The 26,931-nt window shown below is 52.7% G+C and overlaps 4 protein-coding genes across 4 annotated transcripts in view; 1 reads left to right on the top strand and 3 right to left on the bottom strand.

Annotated features, from left to right (window-relative positions):
• Positions 1-602: 602 nt before the first annotated feature.
• Positions 603-6,749, bottom strand: LOC138101141 (eukaryotic translation initiation factor 3 subunit C-like; the record flags this gene model as incomplete). The annotated part of the gene is made up of 4 exons (XM_068998997.1): positions 6,718-6,749; positions 3,668-3,816; positions 2,353-2,418; positions 603-678 (listed from the first exon to the last, which is right to left on the bottom strand). Coding segments are annotated over exons 2-4 (240 nt in total), but the record flags the coding sequence as incomplete, so codon positions are not given.
• A 3,578-nt stretch (positions 6,750-10,327) lies between these two features.
• Positions 10,328-17,843, bottom strand: LOC138101148 (INO80 complex subunit E-like). The gene is made up of 8 exons (XM_068999007.1): positions 17,732-17,843; positions 16,113-16,183; positions 15,940-15,992; positions 15,774-15,849; positions 14,361-14,412; positions 14,118-14,225; positions 13,220-13,512; positions 10,328-11,696 (listed from the first exon to the last, which is right to left on the bottom strand). The coding sequence occupies exons 1-7, from the start codon at positions 17,813-17,815 to the stop codon at positions 13,234-13,236; spliced, it is 723 nt and encodes a 240-aa protein (XP_068855108.1). The 5' UTR covers positions 17,816-17,843; the 3' UTR covers positions 10,328-11,696; positions 13,220-13,233.
• An 854-nt stretch (positions 17,844-18,697) lies between these two features.
• On the top strand, positions 18,698-23,977 carry LOC138101140 (ABC transporter F family member 4-like). The gene is made up of 2 exons (XM_068998996.1): positions 18,698-21,394; positions 23,783-23,977. Exons 1-2 carry the CDS (start codon positions 18,698-18,700, stop codon positions 23,975-23,977), a joined length of 2,892 nt encoding a protein of 963 aa, XP_068855097.1.
• Positions 23,978-26,778: 2,801 nt separating this feature from the next.
• LOC138101139 (INO80 complex subunit E-like) overlaps positions 26,779-26,931 on the bottom strand; it is a 5,209-nt gene continuing 5,056 nt past the window's right edge. Inside the window, 1 exon segment of the mRNA XM_068998995.1 lies at positions 26,779-26,844. Coding sequence (XP_068855096.1) covers positions 26,779-26,844 — 66 coding nt within the window.

Below are 26,931 nucleotides of genomic sequence, written 5' to 3'. Positions count from 1 at the left end.
ATGATTCTGGGGTAAAACTGAGGATTTTGATGTGGAATTGGGGATTTTTGGGTGAAATTGGGGATTTTGGGGTAAAACTGGAGATTTTGGAGTGAAACTGAGGATTTTCAGGTAAAACTGGAGATTTTGGGGTGAAATCTAGGATTTTGAGGTAAAACTGGAGATTTTGGGGTGAAATCGGGGATTTTGGGATGAAACTGAGGATTTTGGGGTGAGATTCAGGATTTTGAGGTAAAACTGGAGATTTTGGGGTGAAATCGGGGATTTTGGGATGAAACTGAGGATTTTGAGGTAAAACTGGAGATTTTGGGGCAAAATTGAGGATTTTGGGGTGAAACTGAGGATTTTGGGGTGAGATTTAGGATTTTGAGGTAAAACTGGAGATTTTGGGGTGAGATTTAGGATTTTGGGGTAAAACTGAGGATTTTGAGGTAAAACCGAGGATTTTGGGCTGAAATTTAGGATTTTGAGGTAAAACTGAGGATTTTGAGGTAAAAGTGGAGATTTTGGGCTGAAATTGGGGTTTTGGGGTAAAAGGGAGGATTTTGGGGTGAGTGGGGGGCTCTGGGGGCGGAAGGGCGGGGTCTGGGGGGGTTGGGCACCTCGAGGCAGCGGCTGACGTCGCGGATCTTCATGGCGTTGCGGATGGAGCGGATCAGGTTGGTGAGCTCCTCGTACCTGGGATCGAGCGGGATCCATTCGGGATCCATTGGGATCGGTTTGGGATCGGTTTGGGTCGGTGGGGATCGGTTTGGGCCGGTTTGGGTTGGTCTGGCTCGATTTCGGATCAAACTGGATCGATTTGGGGTCGGTTTGGGTCGACTGGGATCGGTTTGGGTCGATTGGGATCGATTTGGGATCGGTTTGGATCGATTTGGGGTCGGTTTGGGTCGATCGGGATCAATTTGGGGTCAGTTTGGGTCGATTGGGATCGGTTTAGGTCGATTGGGATCCATTTGGGATCGATTTGGGTCAATCTGGGATCGATTGGGATCCATTTGGGGTCGATTGGGACCCATTCGGAATTGATTCAGATCAATTTGGGGTCAATTGGAACCAGACTGGGATCGATTTGAGTCAATTTGGGATCGATTTGGGTCAATTTGGGATCAACTGGGATTGGTTTGGGTCAGTTTGGGATCGATTTGGGTCAATTTGGGTCGATTGGGACCCATTCGGAATTGATTCAGATCAATTTGGGATCAATTGGAACCAGACTGGGATCGATTCGAGTCAATTTGGGATCAATTTGAGTCAATTTGGGATCAATTTGGGTCAATTTGGGATCGATTTGGGATCGATTGGGATGGATTTGGGTCAATTTGGGATCGATTGGGATCCATTTGGGGTCGGTTTGGGTCGATTGGGATCAATTTGGGGTCGATGAGAACCAAACCAGGATCGATGTGGGTCAATTTGGGGATCGATTGGGATCCATTCGGAATTGATTTGGATCAATTTGGGACCAATCGGAACCAGACTGGGATCGATTTGAGTCAATTTGGGATCGATTTGGGGTCGATTTGAGATCGATTTGGGGTCGGTTTGGATCAAATCGGGATTGATTGGGATCAATTGGCATCCGCAGGGGATCGATAGGGGATCCATAGCGGATCTATAAATGATCCATAAGGGATCCATAGGAGACCCATAGGGGATCTATAGGGGATCTATGGGGGATGCACAGGGGATCTAATAGGAGATCCATAAGGGATCCACAGCGGATCCATAGACAAGCCACAGATGATCCCCAAGGGACCAATAGGGGATCCACGGGGGATCTATAAAGGATCCATAGGGGACCCATAGGGGATCTATAAGAGATCCATAGGCGATCCATAAAGGATCTATACAGGATCCATTGAAGATCTATGGAGCACCCATAGGGGACCCATAGAGGATCCACACGGGATCCATAGGGGATCCATAGAGAATCCGTAGGGGATCCATACGGGATCGATGGAGGATCCATAGAGGAACCACAGGGGATCTATAAGAGATCCACAAGGGACCGATAGGGGATCTATAAGGGATCGATACGGGATCTATAAGGGATCGATAGGGGATCAATAAGGGATTTCTAAGGGATTGATAGGAGATCCATAGGGGATCTCTAAGGGATCGATAGGGGATCGATAAGGGACCGATAGGGGATTGATAGGGGATCGATAGAGGATCTCTAAGGGATCGATAGGGGATCGCTAGGGGATCTATAAGGGATCTATAAGGGATCCATAGGGGATCTCTAAGGGATCGATAAGGGATCGATGGGGGATCTCTAACGGATCGATAAGGGATCGATGAGGGATCGATAAGGGATCGATAGGGACCCCCCGGCCGCCCCGCGCTCACCTCTTGTCGCGGGCGCTGCGCACGACGCGCTTGGTGTCCTCCTCATCCTCGCTGAGCAGCAGCGGCCTGGGGGGGAGGGGAGGGGGCCATGGAGACCCCACCCCCACCCTATGGACACCCTATGGAGACCCCACCCTCCCCATGGAGACCCCACCCCCACCCTATGGACACCCTATGGAGACCCCACCCCCCCCATGGAGACCCCACCCCCCACCATGGACACCCCTCCCCCACCCCTTCCTGCCCCTCCCCCCATTCTGCCCCTCCCCCACACTCCAGGCCCCTCCCCCGCCCTCTGTGCCCTTCCTCCACTCCTTCAGGCCCCTCCCCCACCCCTTTCTGCCCTCCCCCACCCTTCAGGCCCTTCTCCCCTTTCAGCCCCTCCCCCACCCTTTTAGGCCCCTCCCCCCTTTTTGCCCCTCCCCCACCCTTCAGGCCCTTCCCCCCTTTCAGCCCCTCCCCCACCCTTTTAGGCCCTGCCCCTCTTTTTGCCCCTCTCCCTCCCTTCAGGCCCCTCCCCCACCCCTTTCTGCCCATCCCCCACCCTCCAAAACCCCATTTCTCACCCCTCCCCCACTCCATCCCACCCCTCCCCCTCCTTTGTGCCCCTCCCCCTCCTTTGTGCCCCTCCCCCACCCTCCAGGCCCCCCCCCCCCTTTCAGCCCCTCCCCCACCCTTCAGGCCTCTCTCTCCCCCACCCCTTTTTGCCCCTCCCCCACCCTTCAGGCCCCTTCCCCCATTCTGCCCCTCCCCCACCACTATCTGCCCCTCCCCCACCCCTTTCAGCCCCTCCCCCCCTTTGTGCCCCTCCCCCACCCTCCAGGCCCCTCACCCCCCCCTTTGTGCCCCTCCCCCACCCTCTGTGCCCCTCCCCCACCCCTTTCAGCCCTCCCTCACCCTTCAGGCCCCTCCCCCCATTCTGCCCCTCCCCCACCACTATCTGCCCCTCCCCCGCCCTCCAGGCCCCTCCCCCTCCTTGGTGCCCCTCCCCCACCCTCCAGGCCCCTCACCCCCCCCATTTGTGCCCCTCCCCCCCCCTTGTGCCCCTCCCCCACCCTTCAAGCCCCTCCCCCACCCCTTTCAGCCCCTCCCCCCATTCTGCCCCTCCCCCACCCTCCAGACCCCTCACCCCCCCATTTGTGCCCCTCCCCCCCCCATTTGTGCCCCTCCCCCCCCTTTGTGCCTTTCCCCCCCTTTGTGCCCCTCCCCCACCCTCCAGGCCCCTCCCCCCGCCCTTTGTGCCCCTCCCCCACCCTCTGTGCCCCTCCCCCACCCTCCATGCCCCTCCCCCCCCCCTTCGTGCCCCTCCCCCCACTTGCTGTAGGGCCCCCCCGGCGCTTTCGGGGCCGTTTCGTCTCCGGACGCCGACGATTCGGACTCGGAGTCGGAGCCGGTGGTGAAGAATCGCGACATGGCGGCCACGGAGCGGGGCGGGGGAGGGGCGGCGGGAGGGGGCGGGGCCGCCTGGGGCGCCAAAACCCCCAATTTCACCCCAAAATCCAACCGGCCCGGGCCCAAAATTCAACCCAAAATTCCCCCTTTTTTACCCCAAGTTTGCCCCAAATTCAGCGATTTTACCCCCAAACCTGCCCGTTTTCCCCCCAAATTCCTCGTTTTGACCCCAAAATCCCCAAATTCCACCCCAAATCCCAAATTTTACCCCAAAATTCCTGATTTTGCCCCCAAATTTCACCCCAAAATCCAACCGTTCCGGGCCCAAAATTCAGCAATTTTGCCTTAAAACTCCCCATTTTTTACCCCAAATTGCCCCAAATTCAGCAATTTGACCCCAAATCCACCCATTTCCCCCCAAATTCCCCTTTTTTAACCAAAAATCGCCACTTTTGTCCCAAATTCACCAATTTTTCCCCAAAATTTCCCATTTTTGACACAAATTCAGTGATTTTGCCCCAAATTCCCCATTTTTACCCCAAATTCGCCCAAAATCAGCGATTTTACCCCAAACCTGCCCGTTTTACCCCCAAATTCCTCGTTTTGACCCCAAATCCCCAAATTTCACACCCAAAATCCAACCGTTCCGGGCCCAAAATTCCACGATTTCACCCCAAAATTCCCCATTTTTTACCCCAAGTTTGCCCCAAATTCAGCGATTGCGACCCCAAACCTGCGCATTTTACCCCCAAATTCTCCTTTTTACCCAAAAATCGCCACTTCTGTCCCAAATTCACCAATTTTTCCCAAAATTTCTCATTTTTGACCCAAATTCAGAAATTTCGTCCGAAAATTCCTCATTTTACCCCAAGTTTGCCCCCAAAATCAGCGATTTTACCCCCCAAACCTGCCGTTTTACCCTCAAATTCCTCGTTTTGACCCCAAATCCCCAAATTTCACCCCAAAATCCCCAAATTTCACCCCAAATTCCCCAGATTTTACCCCAAAATCCCCGATTTTACCCCCAAATTTCACCCCAAAATCCCACCGTTCCGGGCCCAAAATTCCACGATTTCACCCCCAAAATTCCCCATTTTTACCCCAAGTTTGCCCCAAATTCAGCGATTGCGACCCCAAACCTGCGCATTTTACCCCCAAATTCTCCTTTTTACCCAAAAATCGCCACTTCTGTCCCAAATACACCAATTTTTCCCAAAATTTCTCATTTTTGACCCAAATTCAGAAATTTCGTCCAAAAATTCCCCATTTTACCCCAAATTTGCCCCCAAAATCAGCGATTTTACCCCCAAACCTGCCTGTTTTACCCCCAAATTCCTCGTTTTGACCCCAAATCCCCAAATTTCACCCCAAAATCCCCAAATTTCACCCCAAATTCCCAGATTTTACCCCAAAATCCCAGATTTTACCCCAAAATCCCAGATTTTACCCCAAAATTTCACCCCCAATTTCACCCCCAGTTTCACCCCAAAATCCCCGATTTTACCCCAAATTTCCACCCCAAAATCCCACCGTTCCGGGCCCAAAATTCCGCGATTTCGCCCCAAAATTCCCCATTTTTTACCCCAAGTTTGCCCCAAATTCAGCGATTGCGACCCCAAACCTGCGCATTTTACCCCCAAATTCCCCCATTTTTAATCAAAAATTGCCACTTCTGTACCAAATTTATCACTTCCCCCCAAATTTCCCCATTTTTGAGCCAAATTCAGCGATTTCACCCCAAATTCTCCATTTTTTACCCCAAATTTGCCCCAAAATCAGCGATTTTACCCACAAATTCCCCTTTTGACACCAAATCCCCAAATTTCACCCCAAATTCCCAAATTTTACCCCAAAATCCCCGATTTTGCCCCAAATTTCACCCCTAAATTTCACCCCAAAATCCAAGCATTCCGGGCCCAAAATTCCACGATTTTGCCCCAAAACTCCCCATTTTTACCCCAAGTTTGCCGCCAAAATCAGCGATTTTACCCCCAAACCTGCCGTTTTACCCCCAAATTCCTCGTTTTGACCCAAAATGCCAAATTTCACCCCAAATCCCCGATTTTTTCCCCCCAAAATCGAAGCGCTCCAGACCCAAATTCAGCGATTTAACCAACCCCCCCAATTTTGACCCCAAAATCCCCAATTTTCACCCCAAACCCAACTTCAACCTTCAACCGACCCTTCCCACCCCCAAAATCCCCGATTTTCACCTCAAAGTCCCCAAATTTCACCAATCCCCCAATTCTGACCCAAAAATCCCCAATTTGCCCCCCAAAATCCCTCAGTTTTACCCCAAATCCCCCAATTTTCACCCAGAATCCCCAATTTCGCCCCCAACCCCCCCCAATTTTGACCCCGAAATCCCCAAATTGGACCTCAAAATCCTCGATTTTCACCCCAAATCCCCAATTTCCCCCCAAAATCCCCGATTTTTCCCGCCAAATCCGCCCCTCCCCCACTCCTGCGACCCCCGAACCCCCTCAGGGGCCCCTCCCCCACCCAATCCAGCCCCTCCCCCACCCCGGGACCCCCGAACCCCCTCAGGGGCCCCTCCCCCACCCCAGGACCCCCTCACGACCCCTCCCCCCCCAATCCCGCCCCTCCCCCACTCCGGGATCCCCGAACCCCCTCACGGCCCCTCCCCCACCCCCGAACCCCCTCAGGGCCTCTCCCCACCCCTCACGGCCCCTCCCCCACCCCAAGACCCCCTCACGACCCCTCCCCCCACCCCATCCCGCCCCTCCCCCACCCCTGGACCCCCGAACCCCCCTCAGGGGCCCCTCCCCCACCCCCGAACCCCCTCAGGGGCCTCTCCCCACCCCTCACGGCCCCCTCCCCCACCCCAAGACCCCCCTCACGACCCCTCCCCCCTCCCCATCCCGCCCCTCCCCCACCCCTGGACCCCCGAACCCCCCTCAGGGGCCCCTCCCCCACCCCGGGACCCCCCCCAGCCCCTCCCCCCCCCCTCACCGAACACGCCGCGCTGACGGAGCCGCCGCTGAGGGAAAGGCGGAAGCGGAAGTGACGTCATAACACGCGCAGACGTCACTTCCCGCAATAACCGCGCCCCCACCCCCCCGGCGCAGCGCGCGGGGGACGCTGGGAAAGCGAGTGCGGAAGCGGCGGGAAGGAGCCGAAAGCGGCGGGTTTTACCCCAAAACCGGCGGGTTTTACCCCAAAAACCGGCGGATTTTACCCCAAAATCGGGTGGATTTTACCCCAAAAAACAGGGAATTTTACCCCCAAACCGGCGGATTTTGCCCCAAAACCCGGCGGGTTTTACTCCCAAACCGGCGGATTTTATCCCAAAACCGGCGGATTTTACCTCAAAACCGGCGGATTTTACCCAAAAATCAGGGAATTTTACCCCCAAACCGGCGGATTTTGCCCCAAAACCGGCGGATTTTACCCCCAAAACCCGGCGGACTTTACCCCAAAACCGGCGGATTTTACCCCAAAACCGGCGGATTTTACCCCAAAAACCGGGAATTTTACCCCAAAAACCGGCGGATTTTGCCCCAAAACCGGCGGATTTTACCCCAAAAACCGGCGGATTTTACCCCAAAACCGGCGGATTTTACCTCAAAACCGGCGGGTTTTACCCCAAAACCGGCGGATTTTACCCCAAACCCGGCGGATTTTGCCCCAAAAACCGGGGAATTTTACCCCAAAACCGGGGAATTTTACCCCAAAACCGGCGGGTTTTACCCCAAAAACCGGCGAGATTTACCCCAAAACCGGCGGATTTTTCCCAAAACCGGCGGATTTTTACCCCCAAAACCGGCGGATTTTACCCCAAAAACCCATCGGGTTTTACCCCAAAACCGGCGGATTTTACCCCAAAACCCGGTGGGTTCTGCACCCCCCCCCAAAAAAAATTCGCGTTTCTGGTGGAAAGCGGAAAATCAACTTTTTTGCCCCAAAGGCGGCGGTTTCCGCCTCCGATTTCAGGGGTTTTTACCTCAGAGTTCGCGGGGTTTGTAGCGTGAGAGGCAGGAGGTTTTTATCTTAAAAATCACAATTTTTTACACCGAAACTGACCGGTTTTACCTCAGAATTGCGATGCTTTTTTAACCTTAAATGTGATGATTTTCTCACCTCAGAATTGATGATTTTTTACCTCAGCATTGTCGACGTTTTACCTCAAAATTCGTGATTTTTTACCTCAAAACTCGAGATTTTTTTACCTCATAATTCGTGGGTTTTTTACCTCAAAACTGGCGATTTTTTACCTCAGAATCGGCAATTTTTTACCTCAGAATTGGCGATTTTTTTACCTCAGAATTGGCGATGTTCTACCTCAAAATTCGTGATTTTTTACCTCCGAACTCGCGGTTTTTTACCTCAGAACTCGAGGGTTTTTACCTCAAAATTGGTGATTTTTTTACCTCAGAATTGGCGATTTTTTTACCTCCGAATTCGCGATTTTTTACCTCAGAACTGGCGATTTTTTACCTCAGAATTGGCGATTTTTTACCTCAGAATTCGTGACGTTTAACCTCGAAATTGGTGATTTTTTACCTCAGAATTGGCAATTTTTTACTTCAAATTTGGTGACTTTTTATCTCAGAACTCGAGAGTTTTTTACCTCAGAATTCGCAATATTTTACCTCAAAATTCTTGATTTTTTTACCTCAAAATTGGCGATTTTTTACCTCAGAACTCCAGGTTTTTTACCTCAGAATTCGCGGATTTTTTACCTCAGAATTTGCGGTTTTTTACCTCAGAATTGGCAATTTTTTTATCTCAGAACTCGAGGGGTTTTACCTCAAAACTAGCGATTTTTTAGCTCAAAATTGGCAATTTTTTACCTCAGAAATTCGTGATTTTTTACCTCAGAATTGGCGATGTTCTACCTCAAAATTCGTGATTTTTTACCTCCGAACTCGCGGTTTTTTACCTCAGAATTGACGATTTTTTATCTCAGAACTCGAGGGTTTTTACCTCAGAATTGGCGATTTTTTTTACCTCCGAATTCGCGATTTTTTACCTCAGAACTGGCGATTTTTTACCTCAGAATTCGTGACGTTTAACCTCGAAATTGGTGATTTTTTACCTCAGAATTGGCAATTTTTTACTTCAAATTTGGTGACTTTTTATCTCAGAACTCGAGAGTTTTTTACCTCAGAATTCGCAATATTTTACCTCAAAATTCTTGATTTTTTTACCTCAAAATTGGCGATTTTTTACCTCAGAACTCCAGGTTTTTTACCTCAGAATTCGCGGATTTTTTACCTCAGAATTTGCGGTTTTTTACCTCAGACGAGGGGTTTTACCTCAAAACTAGCGATTTTTTAGCTCAAATTGGCAATTTTTTACCTCAGAATTCGTGATTTTTTACCTCAGAATTGGCGATGTTCTACCTCAAAATTCGTGATTTTTTACCTCCGAACTCGCGGTTTTTTTACCTCAGAATTGACGATTTTTTATCTCAGAACTCGAGGGTTTTTACCTCAGAATTGGCGATTTTTTTTACCCTCCGAATTCGCGATTTTTTACCTCAGAACTGGCGATTTTTTACCTCAGAATTCGTGACGTTTAACCTCGAAATTGGTGATTTTTTACCTCAGAATTGGCAATTTTTTACTTCAAATTTGGTGACTTTTTATCTCAGAACTCGAGAGTTTTTTTACCTCAGAATTCGCAATATTTTACCTCAAAATTCTTGATTTTTTTACCTCAAAATTGGCGATTTTTTACCTCAGACTCCAGGTTTTTTTACCTCAGAATTCGCGGATTTTTTACCTCAGAATTTGCGGTTTTTTTACCTCAGAATTGGCAATTTTTTTATCTCAGAACTCGAGGGGTTTTACCTCAAAACTAGCGATTTTTTTAGCTCAAAATTGGCGATTTTTTTACCTCAGAATTCGTGATTTTTTTACCTCAGAATTGGCGATGTTCTACCTCAAAATTCGTGATTTTTTTACCTCCGAACTCGCGGTTTTTTTACCTCAGAATTGACGATTTTTTATCTCAGAACTCGAGGGTTTTTACCTCAGAATTGGCGATTTTTTTACCTCCGAATTCGCGATTTTTTACCTCAGAACTGGCGATTTTTTACCTCAGAATTCGTGATGTTTAAACCTCGAAATTGGTGATTTTTTACCTCAGAATTGGCAATTTTTTACTTCAAATTTGGTGATTTTTTATCTCAGAACTCGAGAGGTTTTTTTACCTCAGAATTGGCAATATTTTACCTCAAAATTCCTGATTTTTTTACCTCAGAATTGGCGATTTTTCACCTCAGAATTGGCGATTTTTGACCTCAAAATTCGTGATTTTTTACTTCAAAATTGGTGATTTTTTTTTACCTCAGAACTGGGCGATTTTTTACCTCAAAATTCACAGTTTTTTACCTCAGAACTGACAATTTTTTACCTCTCCGAATTTGTGGGGTTTTTTACACCAAAATTGACGATTTTTTCCCTCGAAATTACTGATTTTTTTTGAACCTCACAATTCACGATTTTTTACCCCAAAACCAGCGAGTTTTTTCCCCTCAAAATCGCCGAGTTTTACCTCAAAATCCAGAAGTTTCGCAGCCCAAAATTCACGATTTTTTACCTCAAACTTCACAACGTTTTAGTTCAAAAATCAGCATTTTTATACCTTCGAAACCAACAATTTTTATCTCCAAATTCACATTTTTTTCACCTCAAACCAGCGAATTTTTAACCTCAGAATTCACGATTTTTACCTCAAAATTCCCGATATTTTTGCACCCCAAAACCCACCATTTTTAACCTCAAAATTCCCCATTTTTTATTTTGAAAACAACAATTTTTGACCTCAAAATTCCCTTTTTTCTCAACCTCCAAAACCCACCGTTTTTGCCCCTTAAATTCAAGAATTTTTCACCTCAAAATTGAGAATTTTTGACCCCAAAATTGGGAGGTTTTCACCAAAAACTTAGAGCATTTTTTTGACCCCAAAATTTGGGAATTTTTTCACCCAAAACTGGGAATTCTTGACCCCAAAATTTGGGAGTTTTTGACCCCACTCAGGGGTCACTCAGGGGTCACTCAGGGGTCCACTCACTGGTCACTCAGGGGTCACTCAGAGGTCACTCAGGGGTCACTCAGGGGTCACTCAGTGGTCACTCAGTGGCCACTCAGCAGTCCCTTGGTCACTCAGAGCTCGCTGACCCTCTTGAGGGTCCACTCTGGGGTGGTCACTCAGTGGTCACTCAGTGGTCACTCAGTGGTCACTCAGACAGGCCGATGATGGATGGTCACTCATTGGTCACTCAGTGGTCATTCAGTGGCCACTCAGCGGTCACTCCGTGGTCACTCGCGCAGGTTGATGACTGGTGGTCATTTGGGGCCACTGGAGATCAACTCAGCGGTCACTCAGCGGTCACTCAGTGGTCACTCGGTGGTCAGTGGTCACTCAGCGGTCACTCAGTGGTCAGTTGGTCACTCGGTGGTCAGTGGTCACTCAGCGGTCACTCAGCGGTCACTCAGTGGTCACTCGGTGGTCAGTGGTCACTCAGTGGTCACTCGGGCAGGTCGATGACTGAAGCTCATTCGGGGTCACTCTGGGGTCACTGGTCACTCTCTGGTCACTCGGGCAGGTCGATGACTGGTGGTCACTGGGGGTCACTCAGTGGTCAGTGCTCACTCAGCGGTCACCTCAGTGGTCACTGGCCACTCAGCGCTCACTCGGTGGTCCGTGGTCACTCGGTGGTCACTCAGGCAGATCAAGGACTGATGGTCACTGGGGGGTCACTCAGGGGTCAGTGGTCACTCAGTGGGTCACTCAGGCAGGTCGATGACTGGTGGTCGCTGGGGGTCACTCAAGGGTCACTTACTAGTCAGTGGTCACTCACTGGTCACTCAGGGATCACCGGTCACTCAGGAGTCGCTGACTGGTCAGTGCTCACTCACTGGTCACTCGTGGTCACTCAGTGGTCACTCTGGTCACTCAGGGAGGTCGATGACTAGTGGTCACTGGGGGTCACTCAGTGGTCACTGGTCACTCAGTGGTCACTCAGGCAGGTCGATGACTGAAGCTCATTCAGGGTCACTCGGGGTCACTCAGCAGTTGCTCAGTGCTCACTCAGCGGTCACTCAGGGGTCACTGGTCACTCAGGGGTCACTCGCTGGTCACTCAGGGGTCACTGGTCACTCACTGGTCACTCAGGGGTCACTGGTCACTCAGCCGTCACTCAGGGGTCACTGGTCACTCACTGGTCACTCAGGGGTTACTGGTCACTCGCTGGTCACTCAGGGGTCACTCAGGGGTTACTGGTCACTCGCTGGTCACTCAGGGGTCACTGGTCGCTCACTGGTCACTCAGGGGTCACTGGTCACTCGCCGGTCACTCGGGCAGGTCGATGACTGAAGCTCATTTAGGGTCACTCACTGGTGAGTGCTCACTCAGCGGTCACTCAGGAGCCAATGGTCACTCAGCAGTCACTCAGCGGTCACTCAGGGGTCGGTGCTCACTCGCCGGTCACTCGGGCAGGTCGATGACTGAAGCTCATTTAGGGTCACTCACTGGTGAGTGCTCCCTCAGCGGTCACTCAGGAGCCCATGGTCACTCAGTGGTCACTCAGCGGTCACTCAGCGGTCACTCAGGGGTCACTCAGGGGTCACTCAGGGGTCACTCAGGAGCCCATGGTCACTCAGCGGTCACTCAGCAGTCACTCAGCGGTCACTCAGGGGTCACTCAGCGGTCACTCAGGGGTCACTGGTCACTCGCCGGTCACTCGGGCAGGTCGATGACTGAAGCTCATTTGGGGTCACTCACTGGTGAGTGCTCCCTCAGCGGTCACTCAGGAGCCCATGGTCACTCAGTGGTCACTCAGCGGTCACTCAGCGGTCACTCAGGGGTCACTCAGGGGTCACTCAGGGGTCACTCAGGAGCCCATGGTCACTCAGCGGTCACTCAGGGGTCACTCAGCGGTCACTCAGGGGTCACTGGTCACTCGCCGGTCACTCGGGCAGGTCGATGACTGAAGCTCATTTGGGGTCACTCACTGGTGAGTGCTCCCTCAGCGGTCACTCAGGAGCCAATGGTCACTCAGCGGTCACTCAGGGGTCACTCAGGGATCACTCAGCGGTCACTCAGGAGCCCATGGTCACTCAGGAGTCACTCAGCGGTCACTCAGGGGTCACTGCTCACTCGCCGGTCACTCGGGCAGGTCGATGACTGAAGCTCATTTGAGGTCACTCACTGGTGAGTGCTCACTCAGCGGTCACTCAGGAGCCAATGGTCACTCAGCGGTCACTCAGGGGTCACTCAGCGGTCACTCAGGGGTCGGTGGTCACTCAGTGGTCACTCAGCGGTCACTCAGGGGTCGGTGCTCACTCGCCGGTCACTCGGGCAGGTCGATGACTGAAGCTCATTCGGGGTCACTCGGGGTCACTGGTGAGTGCTCACTCAGCGGTCACTCAGGGGTCGGTGGTCACTCAGTGCTCACTCAGGGGTCACTCAGCGGTCACTCAGCGGTCACTCAGCGGTCACTCACTGCTCACTCGCCGGTCACTCGGGCAGGTCGATGACCAGCTCGTCGTCGCCGTCCAGGCCGTCGTCGTCGTCGTCGTCGTCGTCGCTCCCCTCCCCCTCGCCGGGGTCGCTCAGCAGTCGCCGCGGCAACGTCGGCGCCACCGGCAGGGGCGGGGCCTGCGGGGGCGGGGCCAGCGCCGCGGGGGGCGGGGCCAGCGCCGCGGGGGGGAGGGGCGAGCCCTGGCCCCGCCCCCCGCCCGGCCCCGCCCCTCCCCCGCCCCCCGAGAACGGCAGGGGGGGAGCGGTGGGGGAGGGGAGGGGGGGGCTGGGGGAGGGGGGGGGAGGGGAGAGAGAGAGAGAGAGGGGGGGGGAGGGGCAGGTGGGGGTGAGCGGTGAGTGACCACTGAGTGACCACTGAGTGACCACTGAGTGGCCACAGAAACCCCTGACCCCCCAGTGACCCCGGAGTGACCCTGGAACCCAACGACCCCAATGACCCCCGAATGACCCCCCAGTGACCCCTGAGTGACCCCTGAGTGACCCCTGACCCCCCAATGACCCCTGAGTGACCCCTGAGTGACCCCCGAGTGGCCCCTGACCCCTCAATGACCCCTGAGTGGCCGCAAGTGACCCCTGACTGACCCCTCCCCCTTTTTCCCCTCCCCCCATGACCCCCGTGTGACCCCTCCCCCTTCTCCCCCTCCCCCATGACCCCTGAGTGACCCCAAGTGACCCCTGAGTGACCCCAAAGTGACCCCTGAGTGACCCCTCCCCCTTTTTCCCCTCCCCCCTTTTCCCCCTCCCCCCATGACCCCTGAGTGACCCCTGAGTGACCCCTCCCCCCATTTTTCCCTCCCCCATGACCCCCGAGTGACCCCCAAGTGACCCCCGAGTGACCCCTCCCCCCCCCCCGTCCGTACCTGTCCCCTCCGTCCCCCTTTGCTGCGCCGGGCGGGGGAGGGGCGCGGCCGGGCCCCGCCCTGCGGTGGGGGGAGGGGCGGGAAGGGGCCGTAGGGCGGCGACGCCATCTTGGGGGGGGAGGGGCGAGAGATGGGGGAGGGGTCAGAGCCGGGCGAAGCCCCGCCCCCCCCTCGGGGTGAAAAAAGGGGCGGGGCTTCAAGGGGTGGGGGAGGGGCTTTAAGGGGTGGGGGAGGGGCACTCACCATGTAGGGGGAGGGGCCGAAGGCCGAGGGGGGAGGGGAGGGCGAGCGGCGCCTGTGGGGGGAGGGGAGAGCGTTGGCCACGCCCACTTCCGGCGGCGGCCATCTTGGATTGCGAGACAATGGGGGCGGCCATCTTGGATCGCCACTTCCGGGGTGGCCGCGTTGGAGCCACGCCCACTTCCGGCGGCCATTTTGAAGCGGCGCCCTCACGTGGGGCGGCCATTTTGGATCCGCTGACCGCGGGTTTAGGCCACGCCCACAAAGGGGCGTGGCCACGTGGAGACACGCCTACTTCCGGCGGCCATTTTGTAGCAGCACCCTCATGTGGGGCGGCCATTTTAGAAACACTGCTCAACAGCTTAAGCCACGCCCACAAAGGGGTGTGGTCAAATATAGCCACGCCCACTTCCGACGGCCATTTTGAAGCGGCGCCCTCACGTGGGGCGGCCATTTTGGATCCGTTGCTCCAGGCTTTAGGCCACGCCCACAAAGGGAAGTGGCCAGATTGGAGCCACGCCCACTTTTGGCAGCCATTTTGAAGCAGCGCCCTCACGTGGGGCGGCCATTTTGGATCCACTGATCGCGGGTTTAGGCCACGCCCACAAAGGGGAGTGGCCAGGTTGGAGCCACGCCCACTTTTGGCAGCCATTTTGAAGCAGCGCCCGCACGTGGGGTGGCCATTTTGGATCCGCTGACCGCGGGTTTAAGCCACGCTCAAAAAGGGGAGCGGCCAAATTGGAGCCACGCCCACTTTCGGCAGCCATTTTGGAACACCTGCTCACACCTTTAAGCCATGCCCAAAAAGGGGAGTGGCCACATGGAGCCACTGCTACTTCTGGCGGCCATTTTGAAGCGACGACCTCATGTAAGGCAGCCATTTTGGAGCTGCTGCTCCAGGGTTTAGGCCACGCCCACAAAGGGGAGGGAGCCACTTTGGAACCACGCCCACTTCCAGCGGCCATTTTGAAGGGGCGCCCTCGTGGGGCGGCCATTTTGGATCCGCTGTCCCAGGATTTAGGCCACGCCCACAAAGGGGAGTGGCTAGGTTGAAGCCACGCCCACTTTTGGCAGCCATTTTGAAGCAGCGTCCTCACGTGGGGCGGCCATTTTGGGCCCGGTGCTCAGAGGTTTAGGCCACGCCCACAAAGGGGAGCGGCCACATGTAGCCACGCCTACTTCCGGTGGCCATTTTGAAGTGGCGCCCTCACATGGGACAGCCATTTTTGGACCACTGGTCACAAATTTAAGCCACGCCCACAAAGGGGAGTGGCCAAATGGAGCCACGCCCACTCCCAACAGCCATTTTGTAGCACCTGCTCATGGGTTTAAGCCACGCCCACAAAGGGGAGTGGCCACATTGGAGCCACGCCCACCCCCGGCCGCCATCTTGGCTCCCCTTAACCCTTCCCTCACCTCTTGGCGGGCACCGGCTCCGCCCCCTTGGCCCCGTCCCCGTCGCTGTTGTCGGACGACGCCGTCGCCTCCGAGTCTGAAAGGGGGGAGGGGTCAGAGGGGTGGGGGAGGGGCCGATCCCGCTCTGCCCTTGACCTCTGACCCCTCCCCCAGCCCCAAAAGGCACCTGAGGAATCATCGTCGACGTTCTCATACTGGAGGAGCCGATCCAGGAGGAAACTGAGAGGAAAAATGGGGAATTTTGGGGAATTTTGGGGCATTTCGGGGCTTTTTGGGAGGTTTTAATGTCTGAATGAAAAAGAAAGGGATTTTTGGGGTCAATCCGGGCGATTTTGGTACCTTTTGTCCCTGGAAACTTTCAGGAGTTTCCGCTGGGCCCGGCGCAGCTCCTCCTGGAAACATTCCTGCTCCTGTGGGCGGGGCCAAGGGGAGGGTGGGCGGGGCCTTTTAAACCACGCCCACCCCATGCTGGGGGAGGGGAAAAGATCCCCAAAATCCCAGCCCCAAAATCCTGCGGTTTCACCCCAAAATTGAGGCATTTTTGTCACAAAATGGAGGCTTTTGTCTCCAAATGATCATTTTTTTCTCACGTTTTCCCTAAATTTGCGTCTTTCACCCCCCAAATTTTCGCTTTGATCCCCAAAATTACGATTTCTCCTAAAAACCATTTTTTCCTCCCCAGAAAACTGTTTTAGAACCCAAACCGTGGAGTTTTCCCCCAAAATTGAGGTTTTTTCCGCACTAAATGGAGGTTTTTCCCCCAAAATCGAACGTTTCTCCCCAAAATTGAGGCTTTTTCCCCCAAAATTGAGGATTTTTTCCCCAAAATTCACCTTCTTCCCCCAAAATTGAGGTTTTTCCCTGAAATGGAGAAGTTTTCCCCCAAAATTAAGGATATTCCCCAAAATTGAAGGAAAACTCCCCCGAAACTGCAATTTCCACCAAAATCCCCAGCAACTCCCACAGAATTGATAAATTTGGGGTTTTTCCCCCCAAAATTCACCTTCTTCCCCCAAAATTGAGGGTTTCCCCCCAAAATAGACGTGTTTTCCCCCAAAATTGAGGATTGTCCCCAAAAATGAGGACTTTTTCCCAAAAATTGAGGGTTTTCCCCCAAAGTTGACGATTTTCCTCCCAAAATTGAGAGCTTTCCCCCAAAATTGAGGATTTTCCCCCAAAATTGAGGGGTTTTCCCCCAAAATTGAGAGGTTTTCCCCTAAAATTGAGATTTTTTCCCCAAAATTGAAGGAAAACTCCCCCGAAACTGCAATTTCCACCAAAATCCCCAGCAACTCCCCCAGAATTGATAAATTTGGGGGATTTTCCCCCCCAAATTCACCTTTTTCCCCCAAAATTGAGGGGGTTTCCCCAAAACTTGAGGTTTTTTCCACACGAAATTGCATTTTTTCCCCAAAATTGAGGATTTTTCCCCAAAATTGAGGTTTTTCCCCTCAAAATTGAGGTGTTTTCCCCGAAATTGAGGGGTTTTTCCCACAAAATCGAAAATTTTTCTTTCAAAATTGAGGGTTTTTCCCAAAAATTGAGGTTTTCTCCCCAAAATTGAAGGAAAACTCCCCCGAAACTGCAATTTCCCCCAAAATCCCCAGCAGCCCCCTCAGAATTACTAAATTTATCCATTCCACCCCCCAAAATTCACCTTTTTCCTCACAAAACCCACCTTAACCCCTCAAACCCAGCATCTCCCTCCCCAACCCCCACATTTTACCCAAAACCCCCCCTTTTCCCCCCAAAACCACCCCTTCCCCCCCCCCAAACCTCCAGTTCCGCCGCCCATTTTTGCACTTTTCCCTCACAAATTCGCTCATTTTTCCCCCAAATCCCCTCACCCCCCGCCACCCCCCCATCCCCCCCCCCGGCCTCCCCTCACGCACAGGCCCCGCCCCCTCCAGGCCACGCCCCTCCAGGCCACGCCCACCCCTCCAGGCCCCGCCCCTCACGTAGAGCAGCAGCTTCAGGCGCCGCTTCAGGGCCCGGCAGCGCCGTTTGTAGCCGCCGCCATCGCCCTCGCCCGCCCCGTTCATGGCGGACAAGCCCCGCCCTTCCCCTCGCTTCCTATTGGCTGCCGCCTTCCCGCGCCGCGGGCTGATTGGCTGCCTATGCGGAAGTGTTCCGGTCGCTGCCGTGGGCGGGATTGGCTGAGCCCTTTCTTTGTCCGTTTCCGATTGGTTGGTGCTTCCGGCGCGGGGATCTCACTGGATGGAGCTGCTGTCAATCAATTCCCGGAGCGGGGCCCGCCTCCGCCGCACCGCCATTGGCTCGGCGGATTTGTCCCGCCTCCCCTCGCTTTTTATTGGCCTTTGCGTCCACCGACACTCTCCTGATTGGCTGGAGCGGCTGCCCATCACTTCCGCATCGCTTCCCGCCTCCCCCGCGCTCCTATTGGCCAGCGCTTCCCATCCCGCCTTCTGATTGGCTCAACCTCCTGCCGCTCATCCCCGTCCCGCTACTTTCTCGCCTCCATTGGCCGAGCGCATTTCCGCGTTTACAGCGCCGCCTCCTCATTGGCCGAAGCGCCTCAAGCCCCGCCCCGCTGTCGTCTCCTCCACCCTCATTGGCTGCCGCTCTGAGGGCGAAGAAATGGCGGCGGCGGCGGCGCCGAGCGGCTGCGAACGGTAACGGGAGGGGCCGGGAGGGGCCGCGAGCCACCGGAGACCCCCCCCGGGGCCACGCCCTGTGCTGGCCACGCCCACGCGGCGACCACGCCCTGCTTGACCCCGCCCTTTTCGTCCGCAGGGCGCCGTTTGTAAGCGAGGCCGAAAGCGCATGCGCGGAGCCGGAAGGGGGCGTGGCCAGCGGGGATCACGCACTGTGTCTGGCGCCCCCTGGCGGCGGGGAGGAGCTGCCCCCCGGGGGTGGGGGAGGGGAGGGGGAGGGGAGGGGAAATGGGGTGAAAAGGGGCGAAAATGGGAGTGAGGAGGGGGGGGGAGGAGGAGGAGGAGGAGGAGAGGAAGAAAATTGGGGGGGAAAAGGAGGAAAAAGCGGAAACCCCGAAAAAATCTGGGGAAAACCCCCAAAAACCCGGGGAAAATGGGGTGAAAAAGGGGGAAATTGGGAGTGAGGAAGAGGAGGAGGAAGAGGAGGAAAAAGAGGAGGAGGGGGAGAAAGCGGCTCAGAAAAATGGGGCGAAAAATGGGAAAAAAGAGCAAAAAATTGGGCAAAAGGAGACGAAAAGGAGGAAAATGGAGAGTGAGGAAGAGGAGGAGGAAGAAGAGGAAGAGGAGGAGGAAGAGGAGGAGGAGGAAGAGGAGGAGGAGGAGAGAAAGAAGCCAGGTCAGAAAAAGGGGGTGAAAAAGGGGGAAATTGGGAAAAAAGAGGAAAAAATCGGGAAAAATGGGACAAAATTGAGGAAAATTGAGAGTGAGGAAGAGGAGGAGGAAGAGGAGGAGGAAGAGGAGGAGGAAGAAGAGGAAGAGGAGAGGAGGAAAATTGAGGGGAAAAGCAGAAAAAATGGGGAAAACCTGAAAAAATCTGGGAAAAATGGGGGGAAAAAGGGGGAAAATGGGAAAAAAGAGGAAAAAATCGGGAAAAATGAGATGAAAAGGAGGAAAATTGAGAGTGAGGAAGAGGAGGAGGAAGAAGAGGAGGAAGAGGAGGAGGAAGAGGAGGAGAGGAAAAAGCCGGGTCAGAAAAATGGGGTGAAAAAGGGGGGAAATGGGAAAAATGAGGAAAAAATTGGGAAAAAGGAGACAAAGAGGAGGAAAATGGAGAGTGAGGAAGAGGAGGAGGAGGAGGAAGAGGAGGAGGAGAGAAAGAAGCCAAGTCAGAAAAATGGGGTAAAAAAGGGGAAAAATGGGAAAAATGAGCAAAAAATTGGGAAAAATGGGATGAAAAGGAGGAAAATTGAGAGCGAGGAAGAGGAGGAGGAAGAGGAGGAGGAGGAAGAGGAGGAGGAAGAGGAGGAGAAGAAAATTGGGGAGAAAAGCAGAAAAAATGGGGAAAATGGGGTGAAAAAGGGGGAAATTGGAAAAAAAGAGCAAAAAATCGGGAAAAATGGGATGAAAGTGAGGAAAATTGAGAGTGAGGAAGAGGAGGAGGAAGAGGAAGAGGAAGAAGAGGAGGAGGAGGAAGAGGAGGAGAGAAAGAAGTCAGGTCAGAAAAATGGGGTGAAAAAGGGGAAAAATGGGAAAAATGAGCAAAAAATTGGGAAAACTGGGAAAAGGGGGAAAATTGAGAGTGAGGAAGAGGAGGAGGAAGAAGAGGAGGAAGAGGAGGAGGAAGAAGAGGAGGAGGAGGAGAGGAAGAAGCCGGGGCAGAAAAATGGGGCGAAAAAGGGGAAAAAGGAGCAAAAAATTGGGAAAAATGGGATGAAACGGAGGAAAATTGGGAGTGAGGAAGAGGAGGAGGAAGAGGAGGCGGAGAGGAAGAAAAATGGGAAAAAGGAGGGAAAAATTGGGAAAAATTGGACGAAAAGGAGGAAAATGGAGAGTGAGGAAGAGGAGGAGGAAGAAGAGGAGGAGGAGAGAAAGAAGCCGGGCCAGAAAAATGGGGTGAAAAAGGGGGAAATTCGGAAAAAGGAGCAAAAAATTGGGAAAAATGAGATGAAACGGAGGAAAGTGGAGAGTGAGGAAGAGGAGGAGGAGGAAGAAGAGGAGGAGAGGAGAAAAATTGAGGGAAAAAGCAGAAGAAATGGGGAAAACCTGAAAAAATCCAGGAAAGACGGGGTGAAAAGGGGGGAAATTGGGAAAAAAGAGCAAAAAATCGGGAAAAATGGGACGAAATTGAGGAAAATGGAGAGTGAGGAAGAGGAGGAGGAAGAGGAAGAGGAGGAGGAGGAGGAAGAGGAGGAGAGAAAGAAGCCAGGTCAGAAAAATGGGGCGAAAAAGGGGAAAAATGGGAAAAATGAGCAAAAAATTGGGAAAAGTGGGAAAAGGAGGAAAATCGAGAGTGAGGAAGAGGAGGAGGAAGAGGAGGAGGAAGAAGAGGAAGAGGAGAGGAAGAAAATTGGGGAGAAAAGCAGAAAAAATGGGGAAAATGGGGTGAAAAAGGGGGAAAATGGGAAAAAAGAGCAAAAAATCGGGAAAAATGGGACGAAATTGAGGAAAATTGAGAGTGAGGAAGAGGAGGAGGAAGAGGAAGAGGAAGAGGAAGAAGAGGAGGAGGAGGAGAGGAAGAAAACTGGGGGCAAAACCAGAAAAAATGGCGAAAACCCCAAAAAACCCGGGAAAAACCCAAAAAAATCCGGGCAAAACGGGGTGAAAAAGGGGGAAATTGGGAGCGAGGAAGAGGAGGAGGAAGAGGAGGAAGAAGAGGAGGAGGAAGAGGAGGAAGAAGAGGAAGATCCAGGCCGGAAAAACGGGAAGAGAACGGGAAAAAAGGGGAGCGGGAAGCAAAAGGGCGGCAAAAACGAGGCCGAAAAGGCGAAAACGGAGAGCGAGGAAGGGGAGGAGGAGGAAGAGGAGGAAGAAAAACCCCAAAAAGCCCCGAAAATTCCCAAAAAAAGCCCGGGAAAGGGCGGATCCGACTCGTCGGACTCGGAGGATTTGCCGCTGGCGAAATGGGTGGAAAAAGGGCGGAAAAGGGGCCGGGAAAAGGAGGAAGAGGCCGGGAGGAAGAGGAGGAGGAAGGAGGAGGAGGAGGAAGAGCGGTGGAGGCCGGGGAAGGTGAAATTTGGGGGGAATTTGGGGGAGTTTGGGGGGATTTTGGGGATTTTTGAAGGGATTTTGGGGGGATTTTGGGGGATTTTTAAAGGGAATTTTGGGATTTTTGAGGGAATTTGGGGGAATTTTGGTGAATTTTTGGGATTTATGGGGGCGTTTTGGGGATTTTTATGGATTTTGTGGGAATTTTGGGGGATTTTTGAGGGATGTTTGGGGATTTTGGGGGATTTTTGGAGATTTTTGGGGGAGATTTGGGGATTTGGGGGATTTTTGGGGGATTTTTGGGGAATTTTGGGGATTTTTGAGGGAATTTGGGGGATTTTTGAGGGAGTTTTGTAATTTTTGAGGGGATTTTGGGGGATTTTGGGGGGAATTTTGGGGATTTTTGAGGGATTTGGGGGGGATTTTTTGGGAATTTTGTGGATTTTGGGGGAATTTTGGGGAATTTTGCTGGAGTTTGGGGAATAATTGAGGGAATTGGGGATTTTTAAGGAATTTAGAGGGGATTTGGGCGGAATTTTGGTGGAATTTGTGGATTTTGGGGGGATTTGGGTGGATTTGGGCGGATTTTGGGGGGATTTGGGCAAAATTTGCACGGATTTTGGGGGGATTTGGGCGGATTTTGGGGAGATTCGTGGATTTTGGGGGGATTTGGGTGAAATTCGCGTGGATTTTGGGGGGATTTGGGCGGATTTTGGGGGAGATTCGTGGATTTTGGGGGGATTTGGGTGAAATTCACGCGGATTTTGGGGGGATTTGGGCGGAATTTGTGGATTTTGGGGGGATTTGGGTGGCTTTTGGGGATTTGGACAGAATTTTGGGGAGATTCGTGGATTTTGGGCGGATTTGGGCAGAATTTGGGGGAGATTTGTGGATTTTGCGGGGATTTGGGTGGAATTCGCGCAGATTTTGGAGGGATTTGGGCAAAATTTGCCCGGATTTTGGGGGGATTTGGGGGGATTTGGGGGATTTGGGCAGAATTTTGGGGAGATTCGTAGATTTTGGGGGGATTTGGGTGGAATTCGCGTGGATTTTGGGGGGATTTGGGCAAAATTTGCCCGGATTTTGGGGGGATTTGGGCGGAATTTTGGGGAGGTTCGTAGATTTTAGGGGGATTGGGGTGGAATTTACGGGGATTTTGGGGGGATTTGGGCGGAATTTTGGTGGAATTCGCACGGATTTTGGGGAGATTCGTGGATTTTGGGGGGATTTGGGTGAAATTCACGCGGATTTTGGGGGGATTTGGGTGGGATTTGGGCGGAATTTGTGGATTTTGGGGGGATTTGGGTGGATTTTGGGGATTTGGACGGAATTTTGGGGAGATTCGTGGATTTTAGGGGGATTGGGGTGGAATTCGTGCGGATTTTGGGGGGATTTGGGCGGGATTTTGGTGGAATTTGTGGATTTTGGGGGGATTTGGGGGGATTTTGGGGATTTGGGCAGAATTTTGGGGAGATTCGTGGATTTTGGGGGGATTGGGGTGGAATTTACGGGGATTTTGGGGGGATTTTCGGGGGATTTTGGGCGGAATTTTGGGGAGATTCGCAGATTTTGGGGGGATTTGGTTGGAATTCGTGCGGATTTTGGGGGGATTTGGGCGGGATTTTGGTGGAATTTGTGGATTTTGGGGGGATTTGGGGGGATTTGGACGGAATTTGGGGGAGATTCGTGAATTTTGGGGGGATTTGGGCGGAATTTTGGGGAGATTCGTGGATTTTGGGGGGATTTGGGCGGAATTCGTGCGGATTTTGGGGGGATTTGGGCGGGATTTTGGTGGAATTTGTGGATTTTGGGGGGATTTTGGGGATTTGGACGGAATTTTGGGGAGATTCGCGGATTTTGGGGGGATTTGGGCGGAATTCGTGCGGATTTTGGGGGGATTTGGGCGGGATTTTGGTGGAATTCGCACGGATTTTGGGGAGATTCGCGGATTTTGGGGGGATTTGGGCGGAATTTTGGGGAGATTCGTAGATTTTAGGGGGATTGGGGTGGAATTTACGGGGATTTTGGGGGGATTTGGGCGGAATTCGCACGGATTTTGGGGGGATTTGGGCGGGATTTTGGTGGAATTTGTGGATTTTGGGGGGATTTGGAGGATTTGGACGGAATTTTGGGGAGATTCGCGGATTTTGGGGGGGATTCGGGCGGAATTCGCGCGGATTTTGGGGGGATTTGGGCGGAATTTTGGGGAGATTTGTGGACTTTGGGGGAGATTCGCGGATTTTGGGGGGATTTGCGCGGAATTCGGGCGGATTTTGGGGGAATTCGCGCGGATTTCGGTGCAAAACCCCGCGGAGCTCCTCCCCCCGCCCATGTGGGCGTGGCCTCCTCAAGCCCCGCCCCCTTTGACCCCAAGCCCCGCCCCCTTTGACCCAAGCCCCGCCCCCTCAGGACCCGCCGGCGGTGGCGCGGTTGAAGCGATACCTCCGGGCCGCTGGGGGGCGCCCTAACTACAAGCGGCTGCTCGGGAAGTGCCGGAACCGCCGCGAGGCCTTGGAGGCGCTCAGGGGGGCCCTGCGCGATTTGGGCCTCGATGGTAACGCGGTTTTTTGGGGCGGTTTTGGGGGAGATTTTGGCAAATTCTGAGGGGGGTTTGGGGGATTTAGGGGCGATTCGAGGGGGTTTGGGGGGGTTTGAGGGGGGATTGAGGCGCTCGGGGGGGGGCGCTGGGGTGAGCTGGGACTCGATGGGTAACGGAGGGGGGTTGGGGATTTTGGGGGGGATTTTTGGGGGTGTTTGAGGGGATTTGGGTGGGATTCGAGGAGGTTTTGGGGGGATTTGAGGGGGTTTTGGGGTCCTGCGTGAATTTGGGGGAAATTTTGGGGGGATTTCGGGGAGATTTGGGGGTTCCGGAGGAGATTTGAAGGTGAATTTTGGGGTTGGGAGGGGGAATTTGGGATTCCGGAGAGGAATTTGGGGGGGGGGGGGGGGGGGGGTTGAAAGGAGATTTGGGGTCTGGGGGAGCCCCGAGGGATTTGGGGTTTTTTGGAATAATTTTTGGGGCGATATTTTGGGCATCCGGGAATGGGTTTTGGTGCCCGGGGATCCATTTTTGGGGGGTTTTTGGGATCATTTCGGGATTTTTGGGATCATTTTTCGCCTCATTTTGCTGCCGTTCCCCTCACAGCTCCCCCATTCCCACCCCATTTTTTACCCCAAAACTCCGGTTTTTTCCCCATTTTCCCACTCCCAAAACTCCGTTTTTTTCCCCCCCATTTCCCTCCCCAAAACTCCATTTTTCCACCCCCAAAAGTCCATTTTTCCCCCATTTTTTACCCCAAAAACTCCATTTTTTTCCACCCCCAAAACTCCATTTTTTCCCCATTTTTTCTCCCAAAACTCAGTTTTTTCCCACCTCCAAAACTCCATTTTCTCCCCTCATTTTCCGTCCCCCAAAACTCCATCTCCCATTTTTCACCCCAAAAACTCCGTTTTTTCTCACCCCCAAAACTCCATTTTTCCCCCATTTCCCACCCCCAAAACTCCATTTTTCCCCTCATTTCCCACCCCTTAAACTCCGTTTTTTCCACCCCCAAAACTCCATTTTTTGCCCCATTTCCTTCCCCAAAACCTCCATTTTTTTCCACCCCAAAACCTCCGCTTTTTCCCCCATTTCCCCCTCATTTTTCCACCCCCAAAACTCCTTTTTTCCCCCCATTTTTTACCCCAAAACCTCTGGTTTTTTCCACCCCAAAAACTCCATTTTTCCCCCCATTTTTCCACCCCAAAACTCCATTTTTTTCCCCCATTTCCCATCCCCAAAACTCTGTTTTTCCCCCATTTTTCCACCCCCCAAAACCCCATTTTTTACCCTGTTCCCATCCCCAAAAACTCCATTTTTTCCCCCATTTCCCATCCCCAAAACTCAGTTTTTTCCACCCCCAAAACTCCATTTTTTCCCCTCATTTTCCATCTCTAAAACTCTTTTTTTTCCCCCCATTTTTCCACCCCCAAAACTCCATTTTTTCCCCCATTTCCCCCCCATTTTTCCACCCCCAAAGCTCCGTTTTTTCCCCCATTTTTTCCACCCCAAAACCTCCCTTTTTTCCACCTCCCAAAACTCCATTTTTCCCCATTTATCACCCCAAAACCTCCATTTTTTCCCACCCTTAAAAACTCCATTTTTTCCCCCATTTCCCATCCCCAAAACTCAGTTTTTTCCACCCCCAAACCTCCATTTTTTTCCCCCATTTCCCACCCCAAAAGTCCATTTTTTTCCACCCCCAAAACTCCATTTTTCCCCCCATTTTCCACCCCCAAAACTCCATTTTTCCCCCATTTCCCCCTCATTTTTCCACCTCCCAAAACTCCATTTTTTCCCCATTTTCCACCCCCAAAAACTCTGGTTTTTCCCACCCCAAAACTCCGTTTTTTCCCCCATTTTTTTCACCTCCGCCCTCTCCCTGACCGAGCCCCTACAATTTTTAGCAGAATTTTGGGGCCATTTTGGGACCGTTTTGGGAGCATTTTTGGGCCATTTTGGGTCAATTTTGGGAACATTTCGGGACCTTTTCAGGACCATTTTTGGGATCATTTTGGGATCATTTTGGGGCCATTTCTGGCACCACTTCGGGGCCGTTTTGGGACCTTTTCGGGACCATTTTGGAACCATTCTGGGACCATTCTGGGACCATTCTGGGACCATTCTGGGACCATTTCGGGACCATTCTGGGACCATTCTGGGACCATTTTGGGACCATTCTGGGACCATTTTGGAACCATTCTGGGACCATTTCGGGACCATTTTGGGGCCATTCTGGGACCATTTCGGGACCATTCTGGGACCATTCTGGGACCATTTTGGGACCATTCTGGGACCATTTTGGGGCCATTTTGGGACCATTTCAGGAACATTTTGGGGCCATTCTGGGACCATTTCGGGACCATTCTGGGACCATTTTGGGGCCATTTTGGGGCCATTTCAGGAACATTTTGGGGCCATTTTGGGACCATTTTGGGGCCATTTTGGGACCATTTTGGGGCTGTTTCAGGACCATTTTGGGATCATTTTGGGACCATTTTGGGATCATTTTGGGACCATTTCTGGCACCACTTCGGGACCATTTTGGGACCCTTTCAGGATCACTCTGGGGCCATTTTGGGATCATTCTGGGACCATTCTGGGACCATGCTGGGACCATTTCGGGACCATTCTGGGACCATTTCGGGACCATTTCAGGGCCATTTTGGGACCTTTTCAGGACCATTTTGGGGCCATTTCAGGTCCATTTTGGGACCCTTTTTGGGACCATTTCGGGACCATTTTGGGACCGTTTTGGGAACATTCAGAGACGATTTCAGGAACATTTTGGGACCATTTCTGGCACCACTTTGGGACCCTTTTTGGGACCATTTTGGGAACATTCTGGGACCGTTTTGGGACCATTTCAGGTCCATTTTGGGACCGTTTCGGGACCGTTCTGGGACTGTTTGGTGACCATTTTGGGAATATTCTGGGACCATTTTGGGATGATTTTGGGACCATTTTGAGACCATTTTGGGACCATTTCTGGCACCACTTCGGGACCGTTTCGGGACCG

The sequence above is a fragment of the Aphelocoma coerulescens genome, unplaced genomic scaffold (assembly GCF_041296385.1).
Source record: "Aphelocoma coerulescens isolate FSJ_1873_10779 unplaced genomic scaffold, UR_Acoe_1.0 HiC_scaffold_204, whole genome shotgun sequence".
Taxonomy (NCBI): domain Eukaryota; kingdom Metazoa; phylum Chordata; class Aves; order Passeriformes; family Corvidae; genus Aphelocoma; species Aphelocoma coerulescens.
Note: the sequence above shows the minus strand (reverse complement) of the source record. Positions and strands in the feature narration are given on the sequence as shown.